We start from the raw sequence: 26,235 nt of genomic DNA on the forward strand, positions 1-26,235 counted from the left end.
TGTATGTATCTTTTCTATCTCACCTGACCTTCAAAATCTGTCTGTATCTTCCCAGTCCCTCTAGACCTTCCAAATCTGTATGTATCCTCCCAGTCCCTCTGGACTTTCCAAATCTGTATGTATATCTCCAGTTACTCTAGACCTTCCAATTCTGTATCTTCCCAGTCCCTCTAGACCTTCCAAATCTGTATCTTCCCAGTACCTCTAGACCTTCAAAATCTGTATCGTCCCAGTCCCTATAGACCTTCCAAATCTGTATCTTCCCAGTCCCTCTAGACCTTCCAAATCTATCTTCCCAGTCCCTCTAGACCTTCAAATCTGTATCGTCCCAGTCCCACTGGACCTTCCAAATATGTATGTATATCTCTAAGCTCTCTGGACCTTCCACATCTGTCGGAAGCTTCTCAGTCCCTCTGGACCTTCTGAATTTCCTCAGACCTATGATCCATTTCCTCTGGCCCTTCCAATTATCTCTAGACCTTTCCAATCCCTCTGGACTTTACAGTTCTGTCTAGAGTCTAGACCATCACAATCCCTCTGGACTTTACAGTTCTGTCTAGAGTCTAGACCATCCCAATCCCTCTGGACTTAACAGTTCTGTCTAGAGTCTAGACCATCCCAATCCCTCTGGACTTTTCAGTTCTGTCTAGAGTCTAGACCAGCCCAATCCCTTTGGACTTTACAGTTCTGTCTAGAGTCTAGACCATCCCAATCCCTCTGGACTTTACAGTTCTGTCTAGACCATCCCAATCCCTCTGGACTTTACAGTTCTGTCTAGAGTCTAGACCATCCCAATCCGATGCTCCTGCCATTCACAATGATTGACTTATCTCAATCTTTCCATCCCCTTCTTGATTCGTTCAGCCTTTCCTCTTCCTTCACTTTTTGAGCCCGTCATTCCACATGTTTATGTCCATTTTAGTTTGCTCGTTTCAGCCCATTCCACTTTCTTCAAGCACTCTCCTTTATCTTTAAGCTGTTTGTGCTCCCAGATGTCTACCTTTTAGCTCCTGACCCTCCCAATGTCTACCTTTTAGCTCCTGACCCTCCCAGATGTCTACCTTTCAGCTCCTGACCCTCCCGATGTCTACCTCTCAGCTCCTGACCCTCCCGATGTAATTCCTGTGTAGAAGTAAACCTTTTAAGTCTTTCCTGTGAGTACCTCCCTGTTCCTTAGCCGCAGAAAGATAAATATTTACTTCAAGGTCTCAAAAAGTCATGTAATTAACTGTTTTTGTTTTAAATTATTATATGAAGTTAGGGGTCCTAATAAATTCTCTAGCAGCAATTAGTTATAGATTTCATTCTGACATACTAACACGATTAATAACAATGTTATACTCAAATCTGTTTTATAAAAGTTACATAACCATACTAATCAATATCATAAAACATATTTGTCACCTAAATCATACTAACCATGCTAATAAAAATCCTAAAACTAATACAGTTATTACCTTAATCACATTTTACAATATAATTAAAATCATAAAACACAATCAATATTTTAGTCGTATTGCTGTTCTGTAAAACATTTTGCTTCCATTTCATTTTCATTATTTTGCCATGGAATGAAAGAGTTATATAATCTATAGTAAATTGTACTGGTGAGTATACATGGGCAAGTTAAAATCTGGTCTCAACTTGTTAGAGTGATAGTTGATCTCCAGAATTATTCTAATGCTAGCTATATATAGAGCCACATATTTAAAATATTTAAAATATTTAAAATCTAGCAAATACTACACTTATGAGGTATGCATTAGACTTGGTTCAAATCAGGTCCTTTATATAGAATTAGGGCAACACCAAGGTCAACATTCATATAAGCTGACATTAATGTACTATTACAAATAGTGGAGAAATTCAGTCTGTTTTACTGACTAGCCATATACATATTTCCTTGTTTTACTAATGTTTCAGACATTCTCTGATGTAAATTATGTTGTGCATTCAATAAGTTTGCAATGTGTAAAAAAAAATCAACTTTAATTTGTGAATATTGTTCAAGCCCTTCTTTCATGTCTGTTTATGTACACCAATTAACTTCTTGTTTCCTGGTTATATGGTATTATACAAGTAAATTGGTTACCAGGGCCCAGACATTGAAAGTCTAATTAGCTAAGGAATCGTTAAATCAGTCACCCCTACATATTTAAACTGGACTTGCCCAGTCTTTGATTTGGTAAGGTTCAGATGTGACTTAAGGGGTGAATGGGTTAACTAGAATTTGAAAATTGTGAATTTTGAGAAATATCTAAACACCTTCCAATGTATTTGTGTTTGCTGTCAGTAGGAATTCATTTTGAATGACAATACATACAGTTTATGTTTTGGATTTCAATATTTTGTACATACATTAGATGGAATAATTTTGAGACGTTGCCATTTAGCTAACCAGGCATCGGGTCGACTTGACCCTGGCCAGTATAGTCAGACCTTCAGAAGTGATCAGTACGAGATCTTACCATAAATCAACATACCGTAATGATGTTAAATTTTGTATTAGCCCATGTTTTACTTGCCACACCTATACACAGTGATGTGTACAAGCCAGACTGACACCACTAATGAATTGATATTTTAGTGTGTGGAATCAGAAGTACAAGGTGTCTGGACTATAAATTACACATGTACCATGTTTTAATGTAGATTTATGGGTATTGTGTTTAAGACAACCAGATATATTTTCAAGGATATAATTTGAAAAGGACTCCAAACCAGAACATCTCCTTAAAAGGCCATGTTCATCTTAAAGCATCCCATTTGTTCAGTGCCCAACGCAAAACTTCTAGTAATATTGTACCTTGTGTTAAAGGAGCCCTGAACAACCTGTAAACCTGAAAAACCAAACCCGAGCTTGAATCGGTTCCACATGTGTAGATTGTCACAGAATGTGATTGACTTCAAAATCATTGAAACACTTATACAATGTATGTAGAGTCTGTTGCAGTCCAAAAACCAGTGAGTAGTGAGGCATTATTAATCTCTTCAGAAACAAAATTTAATGATACATTGTACAATTAAATCAGGATTTTCTTTTTCTTATTGATTTCAATGAGGTCCAGGATACATGGAGTTTTCAGAAATTGTACCATGGATATTGGAAATTTCAACTTTTACTTTAAATTTGAGGGAGGTTTGTTTGTTTTACCCTGACAGTGGTACATGTACTTATATAAATTTACTACTGAGATAAACACGAACATATCGCAGCCTCCCAAAATACACACACATACACTACACGCATGCATCTTGCACACAGGGGAGGCCGTCCTTAAATGACCTTAGCTGTTAATAGGACGTTAAACAAAATCAAACAAACAAACAAACAAAAACATTCATACAAAAAGGCATTCCCAAACACACAAAAAATACATTCTGGAAAGGTGGTGCAAGAAGATGGAGGACGACATCTGGACTTGTCATGTGACCTTATTACCTAGTCATGTGACTTAGCTGTATTATAGCTATAGGGTCAAATTGATTGATCAGGTGAAAATGACTTTTGATTCTGATTGATATGATATATTATGACTTTTACCTTGTGCTATACAATCTTGGTATCAATATGGGGGCTGACAGGAATAAAGCTGTAGATTTTTGGGCAGGTATTTTATACAAAACTTTTTATTGACATCATTAATATGACATCTGTTCTCAGGTTGGATGTTTGAGTGCACAACATTCACCCAAACTAGACAACAAGGTAAGGTGTCTGCTGTCAGTAATTGGCTTGAACATGGGTGTATGATGATTGTGAGTTAACGGTGTATGTCAGGGTCATGTGTACTAACTAAGGCTGCAGTGATATATCGCGATATTTTAAATACAGTACGATACACAATATTTTATGGAGGTCACGATATACATACAATATTTTTCCAGGTTTTGTCCTTTCTGAATTTAGTCTACTGATAAGCATTCCAACATGGTGAGTGACAGCTCCAGCTGGGCATGTACATCGAAAGACGTGAATTGTATGAAACTTTTTAAGTCATGCCCATTTTGGACCAAGTCTATTTCCATCTTTTCACTTTGCTTCTGCTGTTACTATATGTATCTTGATACATATATCGTGATACGTATCGTATCGTTATATGTATCGTGACCACAGTATCGTGATACATATCGTATTGTATTGTGACCACAATATCGTGATACGTATCGTATTGTGACCACAATATCGTGATACGTATCGTATCCTCATGTTAATGTATCGTTGCAGCCCTAGTACTAACAAGAATGAGGATTGCTTTAATTATATTCTTATAGATATGTTGCATTGTCTCCCTTTATATCACAACTATAGTATACCTACTTAAGAAAGCATGGCAGAAACTTGTAGCCCCTCTATTTATTTTCATCATTGAATCAAACAGATGATGCTGAATCTGAATTTATAGTAGAACTACATAATGACGAAACAAAAATAACAAGATGTCATGTTTATTTGATAGACTTGGTAAAAATGATTTTCACAGTAATAACTAAAGTTTCAAACTTCATTTAAATAACACAAATATATACTGGAATATATACTCTCCAGTTAAAGGCATCAATACTCTTAGACTTTTCATTAAAACTTCAACAGTAAAACTTTTCAGCACTTTTTACAAGAGTTGTAACTTGTTTCAGTACATGGTTGGATATAACATCATGTCTATCCTTTTATCTAAACTTTTCACATTTCAAAAATTTTTAAAAGAGCATAGTTGACTTAATTTTTAATGGTTTAGGGTGTTCGCCTCATCAGGAACAATACCATATAGTATACCCTGGTTTAGGGTGTTAACCTCATCAGCACCAATACCATATAGTATACCCTGGTTTAGGGTGTTAACCTCTTCAGGACCAATATCATATTGTATACCCTGGTTTAGGGAGTTAACCTCATCAGGACCAATATCATATAGTATTCCCTGGTTTAGGGTGTTAACCTCATCAGGACCAATTCCATATAGTATACCCTGGTTTAGGGTGTTAACCTCATCAGTACCAATATCATATTGTATACCCTGGTTTAGGGTGTTAACCTCATCAGGAACAATACCATATCGTATACCCTGGTTTAGGGTGTTAACCTCATCAGGACCAATACCATATAGTATACCCTGGTTTAGGGTGTTAACCTCATCAGGACCAATATCATATTGTATACCCTGGTTTAGGGTGTTAGCCTCATCAGGAACAATACCATATAGTATACCCTGGTTTAGGGTGTTAACCTCATCAGGAACAATACCATATAGTATACCCTGATTTAGGGTGTTAACCTCATCAGGACCAATATCATATTGTATACCCTGGTTTATCATTCAGCCAATTAATCGGGTATACAATATCATATTGTATACCCTGGTTTATCATTCAGCCAATTAATCGGGTATACAATATCATATTGTATACCCTGGTTTATCATTCAGCCAATTAATCGGGTATACAATATCATATTGTATACCCTGGCTTAGGCTGTTAACCTCATCAGGACCAATGCCATATTGTATACCCTGGGTTAGGGTGTTAACCTCATCGGGACCAATATCATATTGTATTCCCTGGTTTATCATTCAGCCAATTAATCGGGTATACAATATCATATTGTATACCCTGGCTTATCATTCAGCCAATTAATCGGGTATACAATATCATATTGTATACCCTGGTTTAGGGTGTTAACCTCATCAGGACCAATGCCATATTGTATACCCTGGTTTATCATTCAGCCAATTAATCGTTTTGGTACAAATAATAAACTTTGTTTTAAAAATCCCATTGATTCCACCTGAATTGTCTTTAAGTCTTATCAGCAATTGCATGAGTACTTTGTATAGCCTGTTAATAAGCTATCAAAGCATCTTGGCTCTTTATCTTATTGTTTATTACAAATTTGGTCTATACTGCAAACACCGGAAAAAACATTGTCATAATCATACCTTGGTAAGAATTCAGATGTTGTCAGTGTCAAGGAAATCTTGAGTATCTTGCCCAGAACTGTGTCAGTAGAACAACATGTTTGATCCTAACAGCTGGTTTCTGGACTAAGGGGAGTGTGGTGTTGGAATACCAGTGTTTGTTATTGACTTGAGCTTGTTGAGCATTTGTGTGATAATGTTGTTATAATATCTTGTCAGTGTAACATGTTTTAATCCTCATGTATTTGTTATACTAATGTTACAGATGGCAGATGATCAGGTCAGTAATGGACTCAAGCCAGTATTTCTGTCCTTTATGTGATAGATGTATGGTTTGTCTGGTTCTACACAGTACTTTTTTAAAACTTGCATGCGTTGAAAATAGCAGAGTAACTATAGAACCATTTGAATGCATCAGTGTTTTCTGTGATTTGTGGTAAACAGTTTGTATAAGTGTTTTCTCTAAACTCAGTGACTCATGAACTGTTAAAGGGACATAACGACCAGCTGTACATAAAGAGAAATTTGCTGTTGTCTTAAATACATTTCCAAATGAAGTACACTTGTATATTTACAGTATTTCTACTTTAAGATAGTTTCTACTGTTACTATTGTCAATAAATTACTGGACACTGTAAATATAAAGGTACTGTTGGCGGTTACATGCGTCAAAGATCTGAAACATTGATTATAACGAAATTTCAACAGAAACAATTGATTAGACTTTTGAGCTGTGGTTTATCAAAGGTTTACAACAACTGGTATACATGTGGTATTGTAGTATCCTGTTGGCTGTCTGTTAAAATAAAGCAAGGGTTTTTGTTGATAATTCAGATAACAATTTGGGGAGGATGGCATTTTTCTATAAGAATATCCAAGTACTAGTGAAAAACATCACCTCCAAAGAGTGTGAACATGTCCCTTTAACACTGTTGTCCTTGCAGTGCTGACTATCTAGACTAATACATACTATAACTATATTGTTGATCATTTTTCTATACAATATGAAAAAAATTGACTCATTCTGAATGTCAATATTTGCAAGATGTTATTGACAAACAGGTGAATAAGAAAAGTATTTTTTTATGGTCTAGATAGGCAGAATCTGGAAGTGTTCTGTTTGTGAAAAATATTTCCTGGGATTTGACGTCCGTTTCAGTATTGATCTTGATTCCCCTCCTTATCATGCTGGTGGTTAATGACCTTTTGTGTGACCGTTATAGGCTCATGGTAAATCTTTTGATCCTGTCATGGTGTATCTTTGTACATATCGTGTAGTTGTGTTTATTAGCTGTGATTTCTAGTCTGTTAGCTGTTTCCGTTATTATATAACTCATACATGTCCTGTTTTGATTGCTTTACATGAACTATCTCTTTCCAGTGTGTCTATTTCTGAATATTAGCTTTTAGATTTCCTGTTTCCAATAAGTTGCTGTATATGAACCCTCCATTTCCTGTTTCCATTGCTGTATATGAATCCTCCATTTTCTGTTTCCATTGTTGTTTATTAACCATCTGTTTCCTGTTTCCATTGCTGTATATGAACCCTCAATCTTCTGTTTCCATTGCTGTATATGAACCCTCCATTTCCTGTTTCCATTGCTGTATATGAATCCTCCATTTCCTGTTTCCATTGCTGTATATGAACCTTTCATTTCACGTGTCCATTGCTGTATTTGAACCCTCAATCTCCTGTTTCCATTGCTGTATATGAACCCTCCATTTCATGTGTCCATTGCTGTATATGAACCCTCCATTTCCTGTTTCAAGTGTTGTTTATGAACCATATTTTTCCCGTTTCCATTGCTGTATATATAGGAAATAGATGGTTCCTATATATGAACCATCTATTTCCCCTTTCAATTGGTTTGGGATATATTTGTTCCTGTTTTATTTGGTATATTGAACCATCCATTTCTCAAATTTATCCATATGCAAAAATATAACGTCTTCCATGTGCGACATCCATGTGAGATTTAGTGTCTGTTATATGTAGACATGACATGGTGGGGATGTGGAAATACCTCATGTGAAGACTTAATGCCAGAAACTTGACAAGTGTAGATTTTGATTTCCAATCTGCCCATACCTACATGTGATAGATTCTAGTATTCTTGCTTCCTTAGCTCTTTGTAATGAATTACCTGTTTACAACTGTTTTATTTTGATAATAGATGTGATTGACTTTTCTTGTAAAATTTTGATATCATTTTGATATTTTTAAGATATCCCTGTTTGTTAAGTGTAATAAAACATTTGCTGCTTGTAATTCTTTTATGAAATTAACTTATTGCCTTTTTTTTGGCGGGAAGGGGGTTGTATATGTCAAAATATTTGCTTTAAGTAACTGGGAAAATAATTAGGGACTGTATAAAGGCTGTGCAGTTGGTGTTTTGCAATGTGTTTTACAGAACCAACTGACTCGATCAAACCACAGGAACAATAGACTCTGCTGGAAACTATCCACCAGCACTACATGTAGATCAGCGATTGTGGTTGTATAATGTATGTAATAAGTCACCTAAACATGTATATCCTGACCTGCTGTAGTGGTATAATGTTATTGTCAACTTAATGTGTGACCCGATTCACTGTCAAACACCGGATAAGGACAGCTATATTAACGCATATAGCATTCCTTGCAACGTTTGGTTAGCTTACTGTTATAAAATAATATTTAAAGTTATTGTTTAAGCCAAAAGTTTTATGTTTCATTTTAATACTTTTCTGACATTTTATGATTATTTTAATGTTTTCCTACAATTTCAGTATATTTTTCTTTTCGTGCAGTGTTTTGATACTTAGTCTTAGGGATAAAGTTAAGTTAACAGATACTGCAGCAGACCGATCATTTGAGACTGGTCAGTAGAGTTAATCTGCGGTTAATTTGATCTGCCAGATTAAGGTACTACAATCTGAAGAATCGGTCAATGTGTTAATAGGTAGCAGGGACAGACCTGCCGACTAATCACATACACAATAAAAAGGTATCTTTAGTAATATCCATATAAAGTTAATATGTAACTTTGATATTGTTATATTTTCATACCTTTTTCTCAGCTTAGTCTTAAGTGTCTTCCTCCATAGATAGTTTTTTTATTGTTTGTATTATATGTAAATTGTACGTGATTAGTGATTGTTGTTGTTGGTAGATACTTTTAAAAATAAATTTGCTTTCGTTGTACTTTTTGAGGTCAGTGGCTTTAAATGATATGCTATAGTTTTCTTACAGACATGAAATGTTTTATTATTCCTGTTTATGACTTTGGGAATGTCCCTTTCAAAGTTTTGTGCAAATATAAGTGAAATATATAAGAAAAGCTGATCGGAGTATTTCTTCAGTATGGATGACATTAACACATGATACAAGACTGTTGTTTAACAATCCCCATTGTCATTACTTCTCTGTAATATATCTATCACATCTCTCAGTTGTTGAAATAACTAACTCTGTCTAATTAGATCAATTAAGATATGATGACATGACTGTCAGTACTTGTGTCGGGCATTGAAAACAGCCAGCGGTAATGTTCACTTGGTCAAGGTGTATTCTTATCTGATGTAAGGGAACTCGGATCTGATTTTACTCTCATCTATCCACCATCTGTCAGTTTGTCTCAGACCATTGTATACAGGTTGTATACAGACTTGCCACCATCTGTCAGTGTGTCTCAGACCATTTTACACAGGTTGTATACAGACTTGCCACCATCTGTCAGTGTGTCTTAGACCATTGTACACAGGTTGTATACAGCCTTGCCACCATCTGTCTGTGTGTCTCAGCCCATTGTACACAGGTTGTATACAGACTTGCCATCATCGGTCTGTGTGTCTCAGACCATTGTACACAGGTTGTATACAGCCTTGCCACCATCGGTCTGTGTGTCTCAGACCATAGTACACAGGTTGTATACAGACTTGCCACCATCGGGCTGTGTGTCTCAGACCATTGTACACAGGTTGTATACAGACTCGCCACCATCGGTCTGTGTGTCTCAGACCATTGTACAAAGGTTGTATACAGACTTGCCATCATTGGTCTGTGTGTCTCAGACCATTGTACACAGTTTGTATACAGACTTGCCACCATCGGTCTGTGTGTGCCAGACCATTGTACACAGGTTGTATACAGACTTGCCCACATAGGTCTGTGTGTCCCAGACCATTGAACACAGGTTGTATACAGACTTACCACCATAGGTCTGTGTGTCTCAGACCATTGTACCCAGGTTGTATACAGACTTGCCACCATCTGTCTGTGTGTCTCAGACCATTGTACACAGGTTGTATACAGCCTTGCCACCATCTGTCTGTGTGTCTCAGCCCATTGTACACAGGTTGTATACAGACTTGCCATCATCGGTCTGTGTGTCTCAGACCATTGTACACAGGTTGTATACAGACTCGCCACCATCGGTCTGTGTGTCTCAGACCATTGTACACAGGTTGTATACAGACTTGTCACCATCGGTTTGTGTGTCTCAGACCATTGTACACAGGTTGTATACAGCCTTGCCACCATTGGTCTGTGTGTCTCGGACCATTGCACACAGGTTGTATACAGACTTGCCACCATCTGTCAGTGTGTCTTAGACCATTGTACACAGGTTGTATACAGCCTTGCCACCATTGGTCTGTGTGTCTCGGACCATTGCACACAGGTTGTATACAGACTTGCCACCATCTGTCAGCGTGTCTCAGACCATTGTACACAGGTTGTATACAGCCTTGCCACCATTGGTCTGTGTGTCTCGGACCATTGCACACAGGTTGTATACAGACTTGCCACCATCTGTCAGTGTGTCTTAGACCATTGTACACAGGTTGTATACAGCCTTGCCACCATTGGTCTGTGTGTCTCGGACCATTGCACACAGGTTGTATACAGACTTGCCACCATCTGTCAGCGTGTCTCAGACCATTGTACACAGGTTGTATACAGACTTGTCACCATCGGTTTGTGTGTCTCAGACCATTGTACACAGGTTGTATACAGACTTCCCACCATCTGTCAGTGTGTCTTAGACCATTGTACACAGGTTGTATACAGTCTTGCCACCATTGGTCTGTGTGTCTCGGACCATTGCACACAGGTTGTATACAGACTTGCCACCATCTGTCAGTGTGTCTTAGACCATTGTACACAGGTTGTATACAGTCTTGCCACCATTGGTCTGTGTGTCTCGGACCATTGTATACAGGTTGTATACAGACTTGCCCCCATTGGTCTGTGTGTCTCAGACCATTGTACACAGGTTGTATACAGCCTTGCCACCATCTGTCTGTGTGTCTCAGCCCATTGTACACAGGTTGTATACAGACTTGCCATCATCGGTCTGTGTGTCTCAGACCATTGTACACAGGTTGTATACAGCCTTGCCACCATCTGTCTGTGTGTCTCAGCCCATTGTACACAGGTTGTATACAGACTTGCCATCATTGGTCTGTGTGTCTCAGACCATTGTACACAGGTTGTATACAGACTCGCCACCATCGGTCTGTGTGTCTCAGACCATTGTACCCAGGTTGTATACAGACTTGCCACCATCTGTCTGTGTGTCTCAGACCATTGTACACAGGTTGTATACAGACTTGCCACCATAGGTCTGTGTGTCCCAGACCATTGAACACAGGTTGTATACAGACTTACCACCATAGGTCTGTGTGTCTCAGACCATTGTACACAGGTTGTATACAGACTTGCCACCATCGGTCTGTGTGTCTCAGACCATTGTACACAGGTTGTATACAGACTTGCCACCACCTTGTAAGTCCTCAGTTGACTGGTGGCTGTTCTACATGACCTGGTGTGTGATTTTCCAGTGTCCTCATTACTTATTGATAACAGCATGTTTGTGCCGATTGTAACCATACCTGTGAATTCTCAAGAACTACTCAATAATTTATGCTTAAGAAAAACCAGGATTGATTGAAAAACATTGAATACCTGGTATATGTATGTTCATAAAAGCAGAGATTTGCTTCACACTGTTATAAAAGAAAAAAATGTATTTTGACTCTATGACTATTACTATCGTCAGGAAAATGGCCTTATGGCACAGTCAGTGCATTATGTAGAATCAAAACTTCAGGTTTATTGCTGGGATATGGAAATAATAAAGTCCTTATACCTATAGTGATGTATGATGATATAAGTCAATGTATAACCTCATCACATGTACAATTGAATGTTTATACCAGTTATTTCACTTTCAGAAAATCCATTGGTAATGAAATCAGTATCTGATGTGTTGATTCATTTTACTGTCACAGGAGATTTAAAGATAGACAGATTATCACTTTATTGCAATTTAACATGCTTCATTTAAATAGTTTTATACCTAATGAATATAATTCTATGCATTTGTAATAAAGCTTACAATTATTGAACATTTATTTTGAAGTAAAAAATCTGGTCAAATGTAACTCTGCATCAATTGATCAAAGAATTCTTGATATTATTGAATACTGCTGATTTTCTGTCCTTCATGATGCACCATGTAATTTTCCCGTTCTCCTCGCAGGGAACAGTATCGGCGGGTCTCCTGCCAAGCGTGGCCTTCATGGCAGTACCCAAGACTCCGCCTCCGGCGACCCCACCAGGAACTCTTCCCGGCCTTGCCATGACAACGGGTGTCCTCAACTCTTCACTCATTGGCAAGATGCTGAAGCAACATCAGCAACAGCAGCAACCAGGAATTGAGGATCCCCTGAGTGACCCTGAGAGTAGTCTCTATGACTACCAGATGATGGAGGAAGCTGGGTAACAATTGGGATATTATTTTCAGCAGTTTTTGCCATTTAAAAATTCATTCTGCTGATCATATTTTATAAAAATGCTCAATTTTTAATATTGAGATTAAAAACAAAATCCTGCTTTTAATTACAAACTTCAATGAAATATCTAATAATTTAAATACACAATGTGTCTTGAAATGTTGTTGAGCACTGTATTGTAGTTTTAATATAGTTTTTTTTGTATTTTAGTTCTGGTTCTTTTTCAAATTGCAGACAAGTTTAAGCACTTAAATTGACTACAAATGACTTGACAAAGATATTGATTTATCCTCGCTTCAGTATATCTCAATTTTCATGTAATTCTCCAACACCTTATCTTGTTTTTATAGTACACTTCTTAAGAAATGTCAGTAACAAAAATTGCATTCAGAAAATTCCCACTTAAAAATGTGGGTCATGCTAGCATTATCAACAACCATGTCCTATGTTGTTTCATTTATGACCTTGGCCAGTCAGCAGATGTTGCAGATGTAATGTTGTAATGGTGTCATTACAGGTATTCTTCTGTGGAATTCCGGGGAGGAGCCAGGAAGAGGATCAGTTACACGGACAGGGAGAAGGCCCCTACCCCGCCTCTGGGGTCACGGGAACATGCTGTAGATGATGAAGGGGGAGGTAACCATTAGCTTTGATTGTAGTTATTTTGTCATGACTCCACCGACTTCATTTCTTAACAGATTTTCATAAAAGTTTATGCAAAGGTTAAGTATGAGAATACCTCAGATGTGTTAGTTTGTATTTCAGGGTCTTGAGCATCTTCGCTAGCCAAGTGTTCGCTTGGAGTGTATACGAAGCGAACACTTGGCTAGCGAAGATGGTCTTGAGGTCAATCCCAAGGTCACTGTTGCTAGTTATAGGTCAACCACAGCGCCAAAGGAACATGTTTCTTCAAAAATAGATTAGCTAGGTTTTTAAACAAAGTGTTTCACAGTGAATTACATGCAGCCGTAGCCAGTAGAGTGTTTGATAGCCTTGTTTCAAAAGTTGTAAGTCTCCTTTAATAGTGTCCTTCCAGGGCCTGTCTAGTACTAGATAGTGTCAGTTATTGAGTTACAAAAAAAACTGCAACGGTCATGTGTCTGGTTATGAAAAGCTTATAAATTAATAATTCAATATGGAACCTCATTTGTTCAATACTGCTATTTTCAAGAAAATATTGGAGCCCTTGATTAATGACGGATCATTGAGTAAATATTGCAATGATTGCTTTGTTTTGGTTTCCAGATCGTATGTACCACATACTGGAATCTCAAGAAGCACAGAAAGATATTTATGCCATGCCAAACAAGACAAGACGAGGCAAGGTAATGTCAGTCACACAAACTGAATAAACTTTTTTCGGGGACTCTCTTTAAAATCAATGGTACTTATAGTACATTGAACTCACATATGTTGAGGTCCATGGCCAGTACCATCACTGCATAAAACTCACATATGTTGAGGTCCATGGCCAGTACTGCATACAACTCACGCTTTGAGGCTCCACACCAGTATTAATTCTACATGTACATAACACTCAGAGTATCAGCATCATTACTGATGCTACAAAGAATTCGTTTTTTATTGGCTTTGAAATAACCTCCCCAACCAAATGGTTGAAATGATCAGCTGTATATGTTTCAAGATTGATCAGATCACAGACTTGACTTATGTAGTTAATTCCATATTAAATTGGTATGTTGAACAAGTTTTACTAAAAACGGTAATAATAAAATCTGATTCCATATCTATATCTTGATAAAAAACAAACACTTTTCAAGCCAATCAAACTTCCCACATTTGATCTACAGGGTTCACAGCTGTCAGCGGAGAAAAGTTTGGAGGGTCAGTCTTTACAACGGACCAGTCAGCAGGTTCGCGAGGCCATGCGTGCAGTCAGGGATATGGATTCAGATTCTGATGACGTTGTCCAGGAAACAGTGAGGATTTATTTTTCATGTCGTCATATAGAATTCAAAAATAATAAGCTTCAACTTGAAATTGAAAGTGTCAAGAATTGATTGGATGCATGAATCAGAGTTTTTGTGTTTGGGCTATGCTGTTGGCTGGTTTATACAATTAATGGAATAGTTTTGCTTGATGAACAATTTCAGTCCATCGTATGTTTCATTTTCCAAGTCCAAACTGATTTAGAAAAAGATATGAATTTTCAGACTATTCTATTACCTGGTAATAAAATTTTAAACCATTTATTGATTGATTGATGGGATGTCCTTGTTTTGGATACAGCCATGTCTATGACAACAAAATTTATAACCAGTGCTCAAATTTTGCGAATTAACTATTTCCTTTATTTAATTGAAAATACAATAAAGTTTAGTGATTCAGTGAAAATTGAATACTTCAGTTGCTGTTGAAGAAATAGACTTTATATCATTTTTATGTAACAGCACAGTTATTTTTAGTTTTGAAGTATTTTGAGTTACTGTCACAGTAGTTTTGGCATTGTGTACCTGTGGATGTAAATTTTTCTGTATATAATTTGAGATAAAGGCATGTGCAGTAACACATTTTGTAAATGTTTTATTTTATTATTCACAATTCCAGAGGAGATTTCGGGTAGGTTTTGCATGTTCACTGTATCATCATCTCTGCCTCCATTTGTCGTGTCCAGAGTGTCATAAAAGTCATGTTTTAGTGCATGTTTGTGTAGGTACAAATACACAAAAAGTCATTCTAATTATGGGACTTTTACCGACACTAAGATTAGACTTTTTTCTACTAAATGTAGACTTTTTATGTGAGGTTAAAACTCTGTATGCCTTTATTTAAATGTGATACTGTAAGGCAGTTTGATTTTGTGTGTACTTAATTTTAGTGTATCATGCCTGTAGAAGTCATAAATACTTAAATTTTCTATTTAGAGGATAAATGTCAATGGAAGATGTAAATTTGTTAGTGAATCAACTCATGAACAAAAACCAACATTGATCCTGCAAAAATGAATAATTTATTTTTATCACTTTTATTTGTAAACTCATCAGTGTTAATGACAGTTCTAGCCACCGGTCCACACAAAGGGAACTTTTTCTAAAATACAACAAATAGAAGACTATTATAGCTTTTTTCAGAAGTCTACATAAATGTTTTATTTTCGAAATGTTTAAATTGTATTACTTCTTGATTGAATACAAAATTTTGAAAAATGTTGGTGCTATATAGGAAGATCATGTTTCCACTTCCACTTCTTGTTCCATTATCACTTTCATCTTGCAGTGAAGTCACCATGCTTTCAAACACAGTGTGATACTTTACATATAAGAAAAGTAGCTAAAAATTGGAATATCAGAAATAAATAGAATAAGCAGGTTGACATTGAACAATTTTATCTCCCTGAATTTGTTTATCAGTCGTTCTTATTGAATTTTGTAAACTTTTTATGATCTTTCTGAATTCTTTCTTATCAATTTTCCATATACGCTGTACTTTTTTTTCGTGTTGTTGAATTAAATAGTAGTGATTTTGTATAGACTGGTACAGTGACCTCGTCCTTCAGTACTTGTACATGTAGTTGTTCGTGTGAATTTTTACTTATTTATATCTTAAGTCTTCTTCACCCAATTCAGGGCTAAGGGTGTTGAATTTACCTACTATTTACAGACTTTTTTCCCCCTACTTTGGGGAGAAGAAAGGAAAATTGCAACTCTCTGGGTAAAAAAATCTTAAATGTCCAGTCTTACACATTATATATCCCAATTTCAGGATTTTCTGGGGGGGTGTTCAAATATTGTTCACTACCCCTAATGGAATAGTTTCAGTCTAAAAGGAAGTATTTTTATGCCAAATGTCAAGCTAATGGATAATATGACATCATTTTCCAACTGGTAGTGTGGAAGACTGTCGAAAGCGGGAGAAACATTTGGTCTTTAGTTCCGTGTATATATATGTCGTACTTAGAATCAAGTAGTGATCCATAAGCTGGTTATTTAACCAGTTCCTTGTTGGTGTCTGAAAAAAATCAAGAATAAGGACCCACATATTCAGAATAGTGACCGATTAATGTAAATTGTTTGATTACAAGTATCGAATTTTGTCTGTACAATTATGTATTTGTATGAAAGTGTTGAAATATGTCAGGATTCAATAGACTTTTTTTAACATAAGTGATAACAAAAGTAAAAATATCCACAAGGTACATGGTTCTCACAAAAGAGAGAGTTTTCTCTTGTTAACGATTTTTGCGAAGTGAATTTTGACCAAAAGTATCTTTTAACATATCTATATCACAAACAAGATAGGTACAAACAAAATATTTGAATTACAAACGTTTACATTCCTCATCTTTGTTCCCTAGGTAACCAAGGTAACGATAGAACACCCCCAGTCAGCAGCCCCCCAACGAGGAAGAGGCAGTGAGAGGGAGCCCAGTATTAAAGGTACAGTATTAATGTTGTGGCCAAAGTTAGGAAAATAACCAACAGAAACTAACATTGACGAAACATTTATTCTACTAGCTATATTAAATGATGAAATTAACTTTTTCTTCTTTTACACAACTTGTTTCTCTTAGTTTTTCCATTGTTACTCTTTTTGAAATGTTGAGATAAGTTTTACTGTTGGCGTCCTGTGTGTAAAACCTGTCTTGTTGATGTTGTATGGATGTAAATTCTAGGTAGGAGTATATAACTGTAAAAACATAAAGCCCAGTAATTATATGGTGATCATATGTATTTCTCCTGTAGATATTTTGCTACGATAGTCATTTAACCTTCAGAAATTGTCTCCATATAATTCTACAAATATATTTCTGTTTCACATCCAGTATTTTCAATTTTTCAAATGTTGATGATTATGCAACAGAATTGAGATCACTGTAAATAATTTCTGAACTCTGTTATAATCAAGGTGTAAAATTTTGCGAGCCCCTGGAGAATGAAAACATACAGGGTAAAATACCACCTCTGTGTTGTTTGTAGGCTTATTTGTGGGCTAGAGGAATGTTTGTTTTCACATGTAGCAAGGTTCCATTAATACACATGCAACTCTTTAAAAAATGAAATACAATGCATGCTGCGATGTACATAAAAAAACAATAAATAAAATGCATGCAAAGATTTACATTTTTATATAAAATGCATGATCAATTGTATGAAAAAAGAATTTCCTGTCGTTGTAATAATCCTACTGTGAAGAAGTGGACATTGTTTTTGTTGAAGTAATCTCAGTGTACCTGATGGGATTTGTTTGAATCAATTTGATATGTTCACATCTGATCATAAAGGCTGCTTGTTCACTTATGTACCCTATAACATGCTAGGGAAATAATGTACGTTAAAAGAGAAGGTAGGAATTTGTCAATCTGAATAAATAAAGCTGTTCATTTTTACGTACCGCATGTTAATAGCCGTAGGTATTTTTATTAACATCTGATTTTAATGAGATGGGGAATTTGTCTGATTATATTATAGTTTAACCCAGTCATACATTAGACAGAAATAATAGTTGATGAAAGAGAAGGTAGTTGTGTTGTTTTATTTTAATTAACTTCCCTGTCATTACATAAGACTTGTTATATTCAATGTTCACTGTAAATACTCCACTGTAATTCATAGACAATTTCTGACACACAACTCTGGTGACTTTGGTTGTCAAATGTGAATTGTATGCTAGAAATATATTTAATGTCAATAGATACTGAAGTGGATATTTATAGTACTGCAGATCACTTCTATTTTGCAAGTATTATTGGAATTCATTGCAAGGAGATTTTAAATAGTTCTTAATGCAGGGCTTATAGAGCCTTTCATTTATGATTATGGTTATTCAGAGGATTGAATAATATTTCTAAAAACTTTGTTGGAAATTGAAAAGTAATATTGACAAAATACATGTGATCTGAGGGCAAAATATTGTAATTTGATTGTTATTTTATGGTTGTTTTGTTGTTGTATTCCCTGCTGACCTTTTCTGACCTTTGACCCTGTAGAGGATAGTATCCATGAGACCAGTGTTAAAAGTGCACGTTTGTCCGCACGGAAAAACCAGTCTCCTCTGAGGGGAGAGGGATCCCAAAGGAAGATACACCTGATCAATGAGGAGGCCCAAACAGGAGATTCCTTAATGGGGCCCACTCCCCATATAAAGGGTAATGACACCTATGTGGGAATCACATGTATTGTACACACACAATAATCACTGAAGTTAGCTGCAATGCACGGTGGCATACTGACTAGGTACTATATACCGGGATAGTTGTCGTTCAGCGGTAAAATTTATATCTGCGAAGTGTTAATGTCGCCCTTCTCATTTCATTACTATATATGGTTGCTGTTTGCTGGTTGCATATTGATCATATCCTTAAAAATTGCTGAAATTTACATTTTGTGGTCTATTTCTCCCCATCCCAGGATACAGTGGAACCTTGGTAGTCTAGCAGTTCTTGTATGAAACATCAGGTTGTCGAAATCCCAAGTGGCTAAGCTCAATGTTTAATCTTACAGCTAGGAAAAACTGAAGACTTCAGATGTTGCGGACAGGTGGGCCCTCGTAACTTTAGACCTAATTCTTAATCATTCTTAGTCTTCTTGCCTATTTAGACATTTTTGTGAAAAGAAATCTAGACTAATGATGTTCCAAAGTACTTGTTGTTTTCAAAGTTCATGTTGGTGTTTCAGTTGATTTTGTTTGTCTTTGTATGTTTATATTGATCAACATGCGTTACTCCTGTCTACCTCAACTGACACCACAGGGGAACCATTTCTGACATGTGGAAAACTTTATGAATAAAATATTAAAACGTAACACACACAAAAAAACATAATCATAATGTGGAGATAAAACTGAGAAAAAAATGTTATCTTTTTATGAAAAAAATACATTTTTAAAAAGGGAAATATTAACATACACTTTGTCCAAAACTTTCCACATTTCAAATTACTTTGAAAAACGAAAAAAGCGAGATATTTGAAAGCATTGTTTAGGCGAGATTGTATGCAATGAACTTGTTATTTGTACTGATTTACACAATAAAACTTAGGTTGATTGGTTGAGTTTTCAGGTCCTGTCAACAAAGGAAATTGACTTTTGAAATAGTTTTAAATCAAACCTGTAATTTAAATGCTTTTGTTTAAAGATACTATTTTTGTGTCTTCCAAAGACAGCCCCAAAAGTGTATAGAACTATTGTTTTGTTTCCCCTGGCCATTTATGTGAACTGCTTTTATTTTCAGGTTCAATGTCTCACCGGTCGCTGATGTCAGGTTCCAACACAGCAAGGAGTGTTGATGAGTTGACACGGAGTCTTGAGGGTGAAAATGTTTTACTGAGGTCACGCAATGAGGATCTGGAGGGGGAGGTCCACTCACTACAGAAGGTGTCAGAGGCCCTTGATAAGGGAGGTAAGTCTTACTGGAGAAGGTGAACGAGCCCAGACACAACAAGTGAATCAAAATTGTAGGAAGTTCTTTCTTGTTAAATGTACAGAACTCCTGGAATAAAACTTAAGTGTTACTATGGATGCATAAATTACCTATGTGATTTTCTTTGAAATGTGAACATGTATATATATTTGACAAGTAAAACTTCTCTTGGCTTAAAAGATATAAGCTATACCTAAAATGTAGTTTACACATTAAGCTATACATGTATATTTATCACAAGGTTAATATGTCAATACTATACTCAATGTTGAAGTTTAAGCTAAATGTTATAATCTGATTATATAATATCATTGTTGAAATTCTCTGTACACTACAGACAGGGAGATGGCTTCAAACCTGCTGCTGAAGAAACAGCTCCACGACATGAAGGAGGAAAACAACACACTGAAGAGTTCTGTACACAGACTGAGTGTAGAACTGAGTAGTTACCAGGCCAAGTACAGGACCATACAGCCGGGTGAAAAGGTTAGGAACCATGCTCGGCCAGGAGTGGTAGAACATTACTCATCACAGTGGTGGTTGCCACGGGGAACCAGAACATGATGGGAGAAATCCATGGCAGTTAAACAAACTCCGATATCTAGAATGACTACTATATACATATTTAATTCTAAGTTCAATTTTAATCTCATGACTGTTTATGTCATTGTACTTCAGAAAATGGATATTTTTGTCCCCATTTTATCTTTTGCTTATTTCACTTTTAAACGAAAGGCTCTTCAAAAGGGCAAAAATATATGTATAGTTAGAAGTACATGACCACATAGCACAGTGGGTGGTAACATTCAACAGTGTTTTAACTTAGCCTGAATGTTGTAATTTCAGGTCCTATTGACGCCATTTTGTAGTGTCCTTAAGCAACACAAACCTTATAAACTTCTAAATTCTGCTCGCCTAGAATAGGGTATATGATTAGTCAATGTAATCAACTGATCTGTGACAGGCTTATCATGTAACACGTGTTTATTTACTTACAGGCAGGTGAAATGCTTGGACTTCCAGACAATGGCCCAATCCCTTCCTGGCTGGTAAGTATTATATCTACAGGATTTCACTAAAACGTACATAGTGTCCAGTCATTGTACTGTGTCCATAGTAAAGTTTCTTTTATAATTTCATCACATGAATTTTCAATTGCATATTTCAATAATTAGGATTTATCATTAAAAAACTTTATTTTCATTCAAAATACAATTCTTGTCATCCAGGATGAGATTGTGTGTGTGGGATGTTGGACTATAAAATTAATTTATCTTCAGATAAATGTGCAGTACTTGTCTCCATTGTTCATGGCCTACGATGACCGTCTCCGGGAGAAAGATAACATTGTGATTCACTATCAGGTAACAATTGGCTCTGATGGTATACTGTACCATGATTTCCATATCTACCCTATAGAAGGGACATACTTTAAAAGAGGTTTTCTTTACCTGTGGTACCTTGAATTTGTTTACATTTCAACTGTACAAAGGGCAAGCCAATTTATTTGTCCTGTTAAGATGACAAAGACATTGAAGGTTACCCCTTGGTAGACAAAAACAAAGTTATAATCGATGTTTCAAGGGTAATTATATATATATAATCGGTGTTCTATTTGAACAATCAAGAAAGTCTAAGAAAGCACACTTCTATGTTAAATGGTCTGTTTGATCTGAAAGATATGAATATGTTTGGTGTATTATGAATGAGAAAATATTTTATTGTATTTCCACAGGGAGAGCTAGAAAAATTACGCATACAGGCTGAGGATATCATTATTGAAAACCAACAACTACACAAAAAACTTGACCACGCAGTCAAACGCGGCCCCATCGATGTCACAGAATGGTAAGACTGAATTCAGATCTTTATCAATAAAGAGGCCACGGGGAATGTTTTTTGAGTAAAGAGTCTAGGGGCATGTAAGTAAGTAAAGGGTCAAGACTGATAGGCATGATTCAGTCAGCAACAGGAATCAGTTAAGCTTCATAATTTTGTTTGAAAAAAACATGTTTGCCTTTTATTTTTGATATTATAAAGATAAAAAAGAAAATTCTGTTTTATTTTTAATTTGCACAAAAACCATGATTGGAGAAAACCATCTCTTCCATGAACATGGACTATATGAATGTGTGTAAGCATTTTGAAAGGCTGAAGTCATTTGAAGACAAGTTCTTGTTCAATTGGAGACTCAATGTATGATTCTTTAGCTGTGGACATGATTTCCCAAATGAAGTTCTTTCTGAACATGTTCTAGTCTATCTATATAAGCACTTACATTTTGAAAACAGATTGAATTTGCTAAATATCTCCTCACCATGTTTACTTTTGTTCAGGGACCAACTCAAAGACAATGCCAAACTTGTGCTGGAAGAAAATCAGAACTTGCTAGAACAAATTGATGTGAAAGACCAGAAGGCACGAGACATGCATCAGGCTCATGTACGGGAAGGTAAGTATTCTGTGTGAAATGGTGTCAGCAGGCCAAGGGCAGGTACCATACAATTGCACAAAAATGCAATATTGCAAGATTAAAGAGCTAGGGGGGTTAAAAAGCATCAGAATGTTGTTTTTAAGTTCAAAGGGTCAAGAGCAGGCAACATGCATCAAATTGCAATATGTCAAGGTTATTTATTATTGTATCGAAAAAGAGTAGAGTCTTAAGTTAGTTGAAAGGAAGTATAGTGACATATATTATGCATTTCAGATATCCATGTTAAGACTATGTCAAAATAAAATGAACTTTCTTTCTAGCACCTAAAATAAAAAAAATATTTGCTTTTGACTTGATTTATCTTTAGTTTACCTTTCCTATTTTCCATTTTGATGATTTAAGGATCCTATAATTGCTTGCAGTGTCAAAATTATCTAAACAACTGGTGCTAGTGAAAGCTGAGAAGACAGAAGTGGACCAGGAGATGGAGGACCTACGTAAAAAATACAAGGACACGAAAAACAAACTGGATGCCTTGATGCTGGAGACCCCTGACAAGTCCACAGCACAGGACTACATCAACACAATAGCAGACCTCAAAAGGTCAGTACACCTCATCTCAGGCTGTTTAATCACCTTATGTGCAGTAATTCAGAAACTTATTAAAGGAAAAAAGACATAAAAGATATATGTGTTCTTGGCTGCAAATAGCAAAAACTGCAAGCATATCTTGATAGATTCTTAGGTTGAAATGAAGTGTAATATTTTGTTTAGAAGTACCAATGAGATATGGGTGGTAAATATGTGTTTTGTTTTGTTTGTAGGAGTGTAGTAGAGAAAGAGGAAGGTCACAAGGATGAAATGGACAGTCTTAAAATCAAACTACAGGTAAAACTGGTCTAAACAAAAACAAATTTGTCTTGCAAACAACTATATCCAGTTTGGGTCATATCAATGGCTAATTTTTAACATAAAGCTATCATGAAAGCTGAAAATAAAATTTCTTTTAACAAATAATAGTTAAATCATTTTCATCCAAAATTGTTTATTTTCATGATAATGCTGCTAGGCGGTACAGGGAGAGAGGAAAGCCCAAAGTGCCAGGTTTGTGGGGCTGGCAGCAGAGAACAAGCGTGTCCAGGCTGAGATGAAGGCTATGCAGAAAGCTGTCCGGTAATTTAACAGAAATTATCATTTTTTACATAAAATGAACTTGAATTACAAGTTGGGAAACTATTATCAATATTTTCGAACATTAAATATAGTCAATTTGGTCCATTACAAAATCTGACATAGACGAAATGTATAGCACCTGCAGTGTCATTGTTCCTGATTATCAAAGCTGAGGGAAGTGATATTCTATGTGTAAATATATCTATTTGAACTTCCATAGGAAAGCCCAGTCCAAAATCATGTACCTACAGAAGGCTGTGGAGCAGTCGGAGAACAAGGAATACACGGTACAGGAACAGCTGGCCAATATCATACGGGTGGTGAGTAATAGTGTTTGGTAGAACAGCTGGCCAATATCATACGGGTGGTGAGTAATAGTGTTAGGTAGAACAGCTGGCCAATATCATACGTGTGGTGAGTAAAAGTGTTTGGTAGAACAGCTGGCCAATATCATACCGGTGGTGAGTGTCTATACCTGGTAATAGTCTGTATTATATAGCTATAATTAAAAAGAAGGACAACTCTTTGTAGAAAGATGTAACCATACAAGTAATATAGAAGTTAAAATGTGGAAAAAGTGGATATTTAAGCAGAATAATTAGATCAGTTGACATATTTTCTATCAATAAAATATTTGTGAATTTTTATTTTCATTTAAGGTTCAGGTATGCTAGAATTATTTTCATTGTATAAATTGTTCTCTGATCAGTACCAATGATGTTTTCGTTCACAGGCTGAGAAGGCAGCGTTTGAGCGGGACACTTATGCTAAAGTGGTAAGTGATCAGATAGAGATAAAACATATATCAGTTTTAATCATTCTCACATTACTAATACCGAATCGACAATGCCTGATACAACATTTCCCCAGCACTTTAGCTAGAAGTTAATTGACTAGAATATCTTCTCAAGCAGACCTACCCACCTGATGACAGTGCTCATCAAACAACGCAAATGAATTCTTTTCAGTAAAAAAAAATCAAAAAAAATCCTGATTTTGTTGTTGAAACTCTACAGTATTAAATTCTGATTTTTAAACCAATTAATTTAATTTATATGGGGACACATGTACTATAGAGAGTCATATTTTGTTAAGTTTGAATAATGAGTTTGAGTCAAAATTTGTGTGTCCCTGACACATAGTGTAGGGGGCATGAAGTGTTTGTCAGTCCTGTTAGTCCCTGTTTAGATTTTGCATTTAGTTCCACTACTCCAATACTAGAAGTTCAAAAGTCATCAATATTCATATGAGAATATGTTTTCGACTTCACAGAGTTGAGATTTAAGATTTTGCTCCATTTCTTTGGTAAGACCTTGTGTTAATTCAGCTACATTTTCATTGAAGTAGGACTGGGGGCATATGAATGTTTTACATATTTAATGTTCTAGTTGTAAGGTACTGTGTCTGGACTATTATGATTTCTAAAAAATGTGTTATGACTTAAAGATACACCATGATGTGTGTATGTGTGGTATGTTTTAGTTTTTAAACCTTACTAGAAATCCTACCAATTTTAACATAATTTTCAAACTTATATGAGCTATCAACTGAATGAAGGGGATTACCATATTTTTTTTTTTAACTTAGTTGTACAGTAAGTATGAATTAAAGAGTACAGATAAAGATGTCCTGTTTAAATATTTCAGCTCGTCACGAGAATGATATACAGTGACACAGTAAGGACGATATCTCAGATACATTTTGATGTTGTCAAATTATTTTTTGTAAAGTTTTTCCCTGTCTGTAAATCTGTGAATCATATGCCTTGGTAAAATTTTAGAATTCAAAATACAGCGACTTGGAGGTGTTCCCAGCAGTTCTTATGAATGAAACTTTAATATTTGGTACTCCAATCCTATTTCTTATTTTGATATGTTGGCAAGTTTGAGTGCAAATATTCTAGTCACAAAAGTTTTGTAATTTAGAATTACATGTATTAAGAATATTGTAAATTATAACACAATTCTGTGACCAGAATATCTAAGTAACAGGCATTAATTGAATAAATTGTTTCGGAAAACTTGACAAGTCTAACACTGATTTGAAATGTGTTTATTTGTCCCAATACATATATAAGAATTAACTTATTAAATGTTTATCTAATAAACAGATACAGAGTTCATTCTGCTATTTTCATGACTTTTGTGGCAAGATTAACCCACCAATTCAATATTGAACATTTCTCATAAAGTAGAAATAACAATTTCTAAACTGCAAATTCAAAATTGTGTTCATTTTTATTTTCCCAGTGAGAGTGCAAGTAGTAGGACACAGATTTTGTTGACATTTATAACTGAATATCCAAAGATTTTTGGAAAGGCATGTTTATAATCTTAAGGCTCTCAGTTTAATTTGTTTCCTGATCTTTTGCCTTACAAACAAAGTGTTCACTGAAGTCCATGCACAGATGTAATCAGCTGTAACGACATAAGGGAGGACAAGCTCTGGTCCTCTCACCATGTATAACGACATTAGGGAGGCCAAGCTCAGGTCCTCTCACCATATATAACGACATTAGGGAGGCCAAGCTCTGGTCCTCTCACCATGTATAACGACAT

The 26,235-nt window shown here is 35.9% G+C and overlaps 1 protein-coding gene across 6 annotated transcripts in view; it reads left to right on the forward strand.

Annotated features, from left to right (window-relative positions):
• The window catches only part of LOC110453633 (centrosomal protein of 89 kDa-like), a 40,478-nt gene that overhangs the window by 2,504 nt on the left and 11,739 nt on the right, over window positions 1-26,235 (forward strand). For 2 of the 6 annotated variants that reach the window (XM_021502667.1, XM_021502670.1), the window contains 18 exons: window positions 3,665-3,709; window positions 12,440-12,678; window positions 13,210-13,328; window positions 13,938-14,017; window positions 14,504-14,632; window positions 17,008-17,089; window positions 18,640-18,798; window positions 19,882-20,049; window positions 20,408-20,556; window positions 21,069-21,119; window positions 21,351-21,434; window positions 21,806-21,918; window positions 22,407-22,522; window positions 22,927-23,107; window positions 23,329-23,392; window positions 23,574-23,677; window positions 23,898-23,997; window positions 24,411-24,452. In XM_021502667.1, coding sequence (XP_021358342.1) covers window positions 3,665-3,709; window positions 12,440-12,678; window positions 13,210-13,328; window positions 13,938-14,017; window positions 14,504-14,632; window positions 17,008-17,089; window positions 18,640-18,798; window positions 19,882-20,049; window positions 20,408-20,556; window positions 21,069-21,119; window positions 21,351-21,434; window positions 21,806-21,918; window positions 22,407-22,522; window positions 22,927-23,107; window positions 23,329-23,392; window positions 23,574-23,677; window positions 23,898-23,997; window positions 24,411-24,452 — 2,025 coding nt within the window. Of the gene's footprint in view, window positions 1-3,664; window positions 3,710-6,180; window positions 6,196-12,439; window positions 12,679-13,209; window positions 13,329-13,937; window positions 14,018-14,503; window positions 14,633-17,007; window positions 17,090-18,639; window positions 18,799-19,881; window positions 20,050-20,407; window positions 20,557-21,068; window positions 21,120-21,350; window positions 21,435-21,805; window positions 21,919-22,406; window positions 22,523-22,926; window positions 23,108-23,328; window positions 23,393-23,573; window positions 23,678-23,897; window positions 23,998-24,410; window positions 24,453-26,235 lie in introns of all 6 variants that reach the window. The other 4 variants (XM_021502669.1, XM_021502671.1, XM_021502668.1 and 1 more) reach the window with 3 other exon arrangements.

The sequence above is a fragment of the Mizuhopecten yessoensis genome, unplaced genomic scaffold (genome assembly GCF_002113885.1).
Source record: "Mizuhopecten yessoensis strain PY_sf001 unplaced genomic scaffold, ASM211388v2 scaffold7473, whole genome shotgun sequence".
NCBI lineage: Eukaryota > Metazoa > Mollusca > Bivalvia > Pectinida > Pectinidae > Mizuhopecten > Mizuhopecten yessoensis.